We start from the raw sequence: 10,699 nt of genomic DNA, 5'->3' as shown, positions 1-10,699 counted from the left end.
TGGGTCAGCTCCAAAGAGGATATCCCTATCCTTCACCCCTACACTGATAATGAATAAGAACACACATACATACAAACCCATCTTCCCATGCATCTAAAGATGCCTTCACGTTAGATAAGTCTACTGCATCCAGAGATAAAGTGTGAGTGAGACAGAGGGGTACAATAATAATTACTCATGTAATATTTATCAAATACTTTTTGAGCATCTACTGTGCACAAACAGTGGGAGAGAAGAAAATGTTTACAATAGGCTCCCTATCAGGAAGGAACTCTCGTTGAGATAACAATACTAGAGCATCCTAAAGAAGGTGATTAAAATGACATGAGGTCAGTTGTTTATAAGGCCAATTATTCATAAAGACAATGGATTTGGAGTTTAGAGAAAGAAGGAAACTTCGTCTGGTGCAGAAGGGAAATTTCATGGTGGTAAAAATTGAGTTATGCACTGAGGGATGAGTAAATGAAGTGGTTCTTGGGAGTTCTCAACATTCATTCTACCTATGGAAACAGTTTATGTCACATGTAATACATTACCTAGTGAACCTGGCAGGGAACGGAAACCTTTTGACCCCTGGGAGAAAGTTCATGATGGGGGAAGATGCTATTGAGTTCTATGAGCAGAACTCAGCAATGAGGACTGAGGGGAGGAGAATGGTAGTTCCGGGCACAATGTGACTGTACTGAAATCTTTCCTGGATTCCTTTATTCTAGTGGCAGATGCACATCCTGGGGAGGAGACAGCTGTATATTAAACAGAGTGGCCCACCTACACCTGATTTCAGAGAGGAAGGGTGAGGGAGGGAGAGAGAGAAACATCAATGATGAGAAATAATCGTTGACCGGCTGCCTCCTGCACACCCCCTACTGGGGATCGAGCCTGCAACCCAGGCATGTGCCCTTGACTGGAATCAAACTTGGGACCTTTCAGTCCGCAGGCAGACGCTCTATCCATTGAGCCAAACCAGCTAGGGCTTATAACACTTTTTGGTTTATCATTGCTCTGAGACCCTTCAAAAAGCAGACCACAGAGTAAGGAGAGTATTTCCCTGGCGGTAAAAGAGAGTAAAACCCAGGGGCTTGGAGAAGCAGGAGTGTGGAAGCGTGACAGATACCTAGGAGCTAAGATGAAATAACTAAGCAGTGGCCAAGGTTTTAGGAACTTCTTGAGGTACTGGCTGGCAAAGGGAACCTTACAAATGAAGCTCCAGTTACCCAAAGGAAAAGGCAGCTATGGAGATAGTGAAATTTGCTGGTTAATATGACTTCCTTTGTACCTACAAGGTAGGGAGTCCTGGGAACATGTGAGTTGTGTATAAATTCCCTAGTATCTGCCCAACACACGTACCCAACAACTCTTAAGTCCTCCCTCATCTCAGGATGATTCTGGGATCGAGCATCTTAAGCATTTAGCTTTTTCTACATGTAGACTATAAAGACTGCACATCCATTTTCTTGGTCTTTCAGGCCTTATGACTTTATACTGATGCCCACCTGAGCCTATATGCGATAATCAGCAACCTAGAGCCAGAGCCAGGAGTCAGGGGATCGGAATTCTTGGTTCAACACCTTGTCTGTCAGACACTGTGCTAGGTCCTACACAAAGAGATGAATGTATGTGGTCTCTGACCTCAAAGCTAGTCTACCAAGACAGCGAATATGAAGTTGTGATGCAATGTAGTAAGTGTTATGATGGTAGCTGAATCTAATCCTGTCTCCCAGACACCAAAGAAATCTTTCTGGCACTGTCACTAATTCAGCTAGTCTAGTCAGTCATTTCTCTGGACTTTCCTATAAAATTCCAGCTGTAGTGAGCAAGGGAGCATTCCCAAAAGGGGTCACACATGCTTGTGTCTTTCCACAACACCAGCTTTATTAAGGAACCAAGAGGGTTACACACAGGTTACACGCAGAAAAGGGGAGCTTACACGATAGAGCAAGCATAGCAAGGAGCATAGTAAGCACCTGGTGCAAAGTCCTGATCACTGGTGGCGTCTGTGGATGGAGAGGCAGGCATAGGGCTCAAGCCAGGCGGCTACAGTGGCAACATGGTCTGGTGGAGCAGAAGTCCTTTCGGGCTCCAAGTGTGACTCCTGGTACAGGCAAGCTGGAGCATCAAATGGTGGAAGCTCTGAGTTCTTACAGCCCACAGTGGGTGACGGTCCCACTCATATCAGTGTCCAGATGAACTCCTTACTGAGGGTTCAGGCTTGTGTTTTGGGACATTCCAGGACCACCCTAAGGGCATTCTTGTTACACCCCATTACCTCAGTTCTGGGCATCATGATGCTTGACATATCACCATGGCTGACAGTGACTCCACACTGGATTCTTGAAAAGTGTCCGAAAAGTCTGCTCTGCTCTTGCTCTATACACCAGCTATTAAATTCCAGAATTCTATTTAATAAGGGGTGTAGACGTTTTGAATTACATCTAGAAAGGAATGAAGGAAGGGTAGGGATTGGTAAATGTAAGAGACTGTATCTGGTTGCTAGTAAAGGGTAAATGGAAGTACACAAACCAGATGAGACTATTTTTAAGACGCGCATTTTAATAAAAACTTTACTTCGAAGCATATGTTAGCAGAGGCTGCACTGATGGAAAATTATTGCTGGACTATCAAACGCACACCTGCTAGAAATTCCAGAAACTGTCCTGTCTTGTGAGAAGCAGTAGGTATAGGAACTAAGGGGGAGGGGGAGGCATCAGCTTGTGAAGAACTGCCCAAAGCTGACTATTCAAAACAGTGTTCTGGAAATCTCAGCGTATCGGACTTCTCTTCAGTACCTCCGTTCTTTCTGGAAACCAGAACCTGTAGGCGTATGTATGGACCTAGCCCAGGAGGCTCCCCCTGCCGTGATAGGGTGGGTTGGGCTTGTATTTGCACAACATTCCTCTCTCTCCGTGCTCCACTTGTATTGAACATTGCACTTTCCTATTCATCTCTGTGGGTTTTCTGGTGTTTACACACGCTACATTACCCCAGTCTGTGACCGCACCTGCCGCCAGGAGCCTGCCGGAGACCCGAGGACGAGCAGCCCTCGTAGCCCTCGTAGCCCTGGCAGGCGGGGCCGGGGGCGGGGCCAGAGGCGCTGTGCGTGGCTACTCGCCGCTCACTCACTTCCGGACTACCGAGTTCCGTCCCGCCTTCAACCGGAAGTGTTTTCGCCGGCGCCCCGCCCCTTGGTCTTTGCCCTGGTTGGGGCAGGACTTCCTGTCTCGTGTGTCCAAGGACCTCCAAAGTGAGGCCGGGTACCGATGGTCAGGGCCCCTGACGTGGATGAGTTGGCACCCAGGCACGGGTATTTCACCCTCTGGCTGTTCTCCCGCGGCGTCTCCGAGAGGCCGTGCGCCCCGACCACCAAGCTGGTGTCTGTGCGCAGGTTCGGGGACGGCCATGGAGGAGCGGCCGCGGGCGCCGAGGAGCATCCTCTGGGCGCTGGGTCCCTTCCCTAGGGTCTTTGCTGCGGAAGCCGTGGCCACCGGTTCTGTAGCCGCCGATTCGGAGGTCCTCGTGGAGGACCAGAAGCTACCTTCTTCCTACGTCCCAGAACCCCAGCACCTGGAGTCTGGATGGGACCGCCTCCGGCAGCTGTTTGCCAAAGAGTAAAAGTGCTTAGGGTCTGGGGCGGGGCTCCGGAGAAAGTGTCCTGCAACATTGGGTTGTCCCGGGGCGCCAAGGACCACAGGGCGGTGTGGTTTACTTTTTAAATGGGATCTGGGCTTGTCATATTTGCACCCCCATTTTGCACCCTGTCCTTTCCATTTGGAAGTTGTGTAGATGACAGGACGGCTTTCAAATGATAAGGGTAAGACTCATAAATCAGAGCTGATAGGCATATTAAGGGAATATGGTTTTAGTATAAATATCCTGGTTTTACAGGTTAGAAGAATGGGACCGAACTAATTAGTGTCATAATCGACTCCGGAACCCATATCTGCAGGATCCCACTCCACTATTCTTTTTTGGATTTCACTTGATCCCAAACGTCTCTATTTCAAGACCAGTAGCTCCCCTCCCCGCCAAAAGGTGGAAGTTGGAGAGATAGGCAGAGAGTTGTAAAATTTTTATGCTGCCAAATAAGGAATGTGTAAAAATAGCACCACTTGTGTCATCATTTTATAAAAGGTATTAGTTGGCTTAACAAATAAGAACGTTTCAGAATAAGATATAATCCTTTGAATTGAATTACTTTTAATGAAAAACTCAGGATATTTCATTCATTCTTTGATTCATTTCATCTATTCATCAGTTATTAGTGAAAAGTTTGCCCTTTCATAAAGTACTTTATAATACTACACTGTGTTGTCAAGTGGTTAAGTTAACTTTGAAGCTTTATTATGTTGCTAAGAGGTATATAGTTGGGGCAAGGGAGTTGGCAGAATTATATTTAATAACTGTTTAGATCTTGTCATTTTTGTTGTTGTTGTTGTTTAATCCTCACCTGAGGACATGCTTAGAGAGATGAAGGGAGAGAGACACACGCGCACACACTGATCAGAAGCCCTCCATGTGTGCCCTGACTGGAACTGGCAACCTTTCAGTGCATAGAATGACACGCAATCAACTGAGCCACTCGCACTGGGCTCATCATTTTTATTTGTTTTTGGTTTTTTTGTTAATCTTCACCTGAGGATATTTTTCCATTGATTTTTTTTTTTTTAGGGAGAGTGGAAGAGATAGGGAAAGACAGAAACATCGATGTGAGAGAAACATGTCGATTGGTTGCCTCCTGCAGGAGCCCCAGCTGGGGGCGGGTTGGGGAAGAGCCTGCAACCAAGGTACGTGCCCTTGAGTGCCCTTGATCTGAATGGAACCCAGGATCTTTCGGTCCACTGGGTGACGCGCTATCCACTGATCCAAACCAGCTAGGGCTCGTCATATTTATTTTAAAGATGAGTTAGCCTTTCTCATTCATCGGTCCTTCCAATATTTACTTGAGATACTTGCGATAGAGCCTATGTAGTATGTAACAGAAGAGGGTTATTTTGATCAGCTTTATAAACCACAGAATGTTAGAGCTGAAAGAAATGCGAAAGATAATCCAGTGTAACTTTCATGCTCCCCTCCATCATGGATGAGGAATCCAAGGTTCACATTGCTTGTGACCTGACTGCAGGTCACTTAACAGTCATAAAACCTGAAGTATTAAAAAAGATAGGGTTTAAAATTTTTTTTCTTACACATCTAAGGTTTCATTCTAGCATACATTGCCCTAAAATTCCATATGTGTGTAATTTTTAAGAGTTAGCTTAAAATTAAAAAAGGGAAATATTGATCTCTACATCCAACTCAAATTCTTCCTCTTTCCAGGGGGTATAGTAGAGTTGTAATAGTCATTAAATAAAAGCACCTTTTAAAAAAACTTTTTGGCCCTAACCGGTTTGGCTCAGTGGATAGAGTGTTAGCCTGCGGACTGAAGGGTCCCAGGTTCGATTTCGGTCAAGGGCATGTACCTTGGTTGCAGGCACATCCCCAGTAGGGGGTGTGTAGGAGGCAGCTGATCGATGTTTCTCTCTCATCTATGTTTCTAACTCTTTATCCCTCTTTCTTCCTCTCTGTAAAAAAATCAATAAAATATATTAAAAAACAAAACCTTTTTAGCCTGGCCAGAGTGGCTCAGTGGTTGAGCATCAACCTATGAACCAGAAGGTCACGGTTCGATTCCCACAACCCAGGTTCGATCCCCAGTGACAGGAGGTAGCCAATCAATGATTCTCTCTCATCGATGTTTCTGTCTCTCCCTCTCATTTTTCTGAAATCAATAAAAATATATTTAAAAAGCCACCACAAAAACCTTTTTAATGGAGTATAATATGCATCTAGAAAAATATATAAGTATATTGATCGATGGGTTTTTATAAACCCAACACCAAGAGACTTGTTACCAGCATCCCTGAAGCTCCTCTTGTGCCCCTTTCAGTCACTATCTTCCCAAGAGTAAGCAACCACTGGCCTAATTTCTAACAGCATAAATTAGTTTTGGCTGAAATTTGAGTTACTTATAACTGCACTATTGAATGCATCAGAGGATTTAATTGGTTCAGCCCATAATTTAAAATGTGGTTGTGTTAGCCTTTGGGATAATTCTGATCATACTATCTTTTGGAGAGCAGTATACATATACTAATCCCAAACTTTTGTTGTTGATGTTTTAGTGAACGGCAGAGAAATTCAAAGGAACTTGAGGATATTTATAAGGCAGCCGTTACAGGATGCATCATTGGCTGGGCATATGGGGGAATACCAGCTTTTATACATGCTAAACAGCGCTACATTGAGCAGAACCAAGCAGAAGTTTATTATAACCGGTTTGATGCTGTGGTAGGTATTGGTGTTCTAAAATTATTTGAGGGCACACTAATTTAGCAATTCACTTTACACTTATTCAGATTGGGAGGATTTAGGATGTCAGAGGAAAGAAACAAAGTCAGTCTATCCTTAGTAACAATGGAAGTACTAGTGCTAACAGTGCATACACATGGCCTGGCAGACCACTTATCTTTGGAAGAGATCACCACAATAGTTCTATTTTCTTTCTTTTTTTAAATTTAAATATTTTTATTGGATTTTTGGAAGAGAGAGAGACTGAAACATCAATGTGAATGCGGAACATCGAGGCTGCCTTCTGCACGCCCCCTACTGGGGATTGAGCCAAAACCCAAGCATGTGCCCTGACTGGGAAAACAACCACCTTTTGGTGCATGGGACAACACCCAACCAACTGAGCCATAGCGGCCCAGGCTATAACTCTACTTTCTGAAAAATATTTCTGATCTGCTAAATCATCAAGGCCAAGTTGTGGCATATTTATCCTATTCACAAATCCTCCATGGAGTATACTACTTCACACTAAAACAATAATTAACATAACTTTACAGCTTATATGATAGTAACTGGCTCGACCCCCAGTAAGAGGCATGCAGGAGGCAGCCGATCAATGGTTCTCTCATCATTGATGTTTTTATCTCTCTCTCCCTTTCCCTTCCTCTCTGAAATCAATAAAAATATATTTTTAAAAAGATTAAATGAGGTAGTATGTTAACACAACTTTTACATAGAATGTGGTCAGTAAATTATGTTTTTTTCCTTCCTCTGCTCCTTTCCTACACATATGTATTATTTTAATCCTTACCCTTTAATTTACCACTTAATTCTTTATTTTATGTTTTTCTTTTCTACAAGATTTCTTTATAAAATTTATTTATTTATTTATTTATTTTTTACAGACAGAGGAAGGGGTAGGGGGAGAGAGAAAGAGAAACATTGATTCGTTATTTAACTTATTTATGCATTGATTCTTGTATGTGCCCTGACTGGGGACTGAACTGCAACCTTGGTGTATCAGTATATGATGCTCTAATCAACTGAGCTACCCAGCCAGGGCCTCACCAAGATTTCTTGAAAAAAAAAACAAAAAACAAATCATATATAATACTGATCTTATAGTTGTCGTGGTGTTTGCTATGTAGGTTCTCAGTGATATTTAATGAATGGATTACTTGGTTGACAATGGCAAATTCTTAGTTTCTTTTCTATCTCCTGATAGAATAGGATGCACATGGGACTTTTGCTTAACACGTTAAGTGCCCAGCCTGTTTTGTCTTCTGGACAGAAAGTATAGTGTCAGTCACTGGTGACTGACAGGGCGCTTATTGTGTTAAGCTACAATACTGAATGAATGATATTTCTACAGATTTTCTATTGTTTCTGTTTAGGTGTCCCTGTCTAATCCATAGCTGACATTCCTCCACCACAGTTTTAGAATAAGGAAAGTATCAAGGTGTCTTGGAACCTCACAGCCTTTTTATTAACTTTAGCAATCTGCACATCGTGCTGCCACGCGAGGCTTCATCCGATACGGCTGGCGCTGGGGCTGGAGAACTGCAGTGTTTGTGACTATATTCAAGTAAGTTCTCTGAATTGTGACAGAGGGTCTTGGTATTCTTTTATCAGCACATCTTTTAAGTGGGATTATGAAAACTGAACACCGATATGAAAGTGATTCATAATACCTTCCCCTCAAGAACTGCTACCTATCTATGTAAAAGATTGGTCCAGTTGTAGTTTTCCCATTGATGAATGGAGGTGTACCAACTAGTATCAAAATAGATACAAGGTTTCTTAGTAAGAGAAATTCTTCTTTATGTTTCTATTTTTAAGTGAATATTTATTCCCAAAATGTGGTTCCTTCTTCAGCAGAAGAAAGTACAACTAAAAACCCATAGATACATTAGCAATCTGAAACACATTTTTTTTTTTTAATCTGAAACACATTTAAGGACCTAGACTGGGACCAGGGATTGATGTAGTAGGCTCTTCTAAAATAATACAGATCTCTTTAGTGAAAGTTGCATTCCAGAAGGTAAATGGGTTATGCTTCAAATTTTGTTTTCCTCTTTCTGTTGTCTCCCTAGCACAGTGAACACTGGTCTAAGTGTATACCGAGATAAAAATGCCCTAAGCCATTTTATCATCGCAGGAGGTAAGACATTTTTGTTCTTGTTTATGTTTTTCAGTCTCAAATATGGGTTGGGAAATATGTAAGAACATATAAGTCATAGCTGCTGAATTCTTTAGTTGGCTTATTCAACATTCGTGCAAAATGTACTAGTATAGAGAGTATTAGGCTTATTCCTTGGTATACTTGGTGAACAAAACAGACTAGGTCTTAGCTTTCATGGAGTGTTACAGTCTAATGTATATGGGAAAAACAGGTTGTTACAATGGAAAGTACCAAATAGGTGGGGCAGTGGGATCTAAAGTGGACAGGGTGATCAGAGAAAGCCTTTCTGAGGAAGTGACATAAGCCGAAACCTTAAGAATGGGAAGGAGCAAGACTTACGAGGAAGTGTAGCATAGGCAGAGGGAATGTTTCTCAGAAGCAGGGTAATATGACTGGAACATAGTGAATGAGGGTAAGAGTGGAGAGGTACAGTAGAAAGGGGCCAGATTTTTCATGGTAAGAGTTTGGATTTTATTTTATTTTTCCATTTTTTTTATTAAGGTATTATATGTGTACGTATCTTACCATTGTCCCCCCCACCCCACTCCCATACATGCCCTCACCCCCCAGAGTTTTGTGTCCATTGGTTATTCTTATATGCATGCATACAAGTCCTTCGGTTGATCTCTTATCTCCTCCTCCCCCCCCCAACCTCCCCGCTGTAATTTGACAGTCTGTTTGATGCTTTACTGTCTCTGTATCTATATTTTTGTTCAACAGTTTATAATTTTCTTTATTATCCATAAATGAGTGAGATCATGTGGTATTTTTCTTTCATTGACTGGCTTATTTCACTTAGCATAATGTTCTCCAATTCCATCCAGGTTGCTGCAAATGGTAAGAATTCCTTCTTTTTTATGGCAGCATAGTATTCCATTGTGTAGATGTACCACAGTTTTCTGATCCAGTCATCTGCTGACGGGCACCTAGGCTGTTTCCAAATCTTAGCTATTGTAAATTGTGCTCCTATGAACATAGGGGTGCATATATCTTTTCTTATTGGTGTTTCCAGTTTCTTAGGATATATTCCTAGGAGTGGGATTACTGGGTCAAATGGGAGTTTCATTTTCAGTTTTTTGAGGAAACTCCATACTGTTCTCCACAGTGGCTGCACCAGTCTGCATTCCCACCAGCAGTGCACAAGGGTTCCTTTTTCTCCGCATCCTCGCCAACACTTGTCGTTTGTTGATTTGTTGATGATAGCCATTCTGGCAGGTGTGAGATGGTACCGCATTGTTGTTTTGATTTGCATCTCTCGGATGATTAGTGACTTTGAGCATGTTTTCATGTGTCTCTTGGCCTTCCTTCTGTCTTCTTTTGAAAAGATTCTATTTAGGTCTGTTGCCCATTTTTTTATTGGATCATTTATCTTCCTTTTATTAAGTTGTACAAGCTGCCTGTAGATGTTGGAGATTAAACCTTTATCAGTGATAACATTTGCAAATATGTTCTCCCATACAGTGGGATTTCTTGTTGTTTTGTTGATAGTTTCTTTTGCTGTGAAAAAGCTTTTTATTTTTATGTAGTCCCATTTGTTAATTTTCTCTTTAGCTTCCATTGCACTAGGGGCAGTGTCAGTGAAGAAGTTCTTTTGGCATATGTCTGAGATTTTGCTGCCTGTGGATTCCTCTAGTATTTTTATGGTTTCCCGTCTTATGTTTAAGTCCTGTATCCATTTTGAGTTTATTTTTGTGTATGGTATAAGTTGGTGATCTAGTTTCATTTTTTTGCATGTATCTGTCCAATTTTCCCAACACCTTTTATTGAAGAGACTGTCTTGACTCCATTGTATGTTCATGCCTCCTTTGTCAAATATTAATTGAGCATAGTGGTTTGGGTTGATATCTGGATTCTCTATTCTATTCCATTGATCAATATGTCTGTTCTTGTGCCAGTACCATGCTGTTTTGAGAACAGTGGCTTTGTAATACAGCTTGAAATCTGGTATTGAGATCCCTCCTACTTTATTCTTCTTTCTCAGGATTGCTGTGACTATTCGGGGTCTTTTTTTATTCCAGATGAATTTTTGGAGAGTTCTTTCTAGGTCTGTGAAATATACCATTGGTATTTTAATGGTGAGTGCATTGAATCTATAGATTGCTTTGGGTAGTATGGACATTTTTATGATGTTGATTCTACCAATCCATGAACATGGTATGTTCTTCCATCTGTTTATGTCTTCCTCTATCTCTT

General features: G+C 42.0%; 1 protein-coding gene across 1 annotated transcript in view; it reads left to right on the top strand.

The window, feature by feature from the left end:
• The first annotated feature begins 3,206 nt into the window (after nucleotides 1-3,206).
• TIMMDC1 (translocase of inner mitochondrial membrane domain containing 1) overlaps nucleotides 3,207-10,699 on the top strand; it is a 32,944-nt gene continuing 25,451 nt past the window's right edge. Inside the window, exons 1-4 of the mRNA XM_079766260.1 lie at nucleotides 3,207-3,605; nucleotides 6,159-6,324; nucleotides 7,821-7,909; nucleotides 8,418-8,485. Coding sequence (XP_079622386.1) covers nucleotides 3,280-3,605; nucleotides 6,159-6,324; nucleotides 7,821-7,909; nucleotides 8,418-8,485 — 649 coding nt within the window. The 5' untranslated portion in view covers nucleotides 3,207-3,279. The remainder of the gene's footprint in view (nucleotides 3,606-6,158; nucleotides 6,325-7,820; nucleotides 7,910-8,417; nucleotides 8,486-10,699) is intronic.

This window comes from Cnephaeus nilssonii (assembly GCF_951640355.1).
Source record: "Cnephaeus nilssonii genome assembly, chromosome: 3".
In the NCBI taxonomy this organism is placed as follows: domain Eukaryota; kingdom Metazoa; phylum Chordata; class Mammalia; order Chiroptera; family Vespertilionidae; genus Cnephaeus; species Cnephaeus nilssonii.
This window is presented reverse-complemented; position numbering and strand designations above follow the sequence as displayed.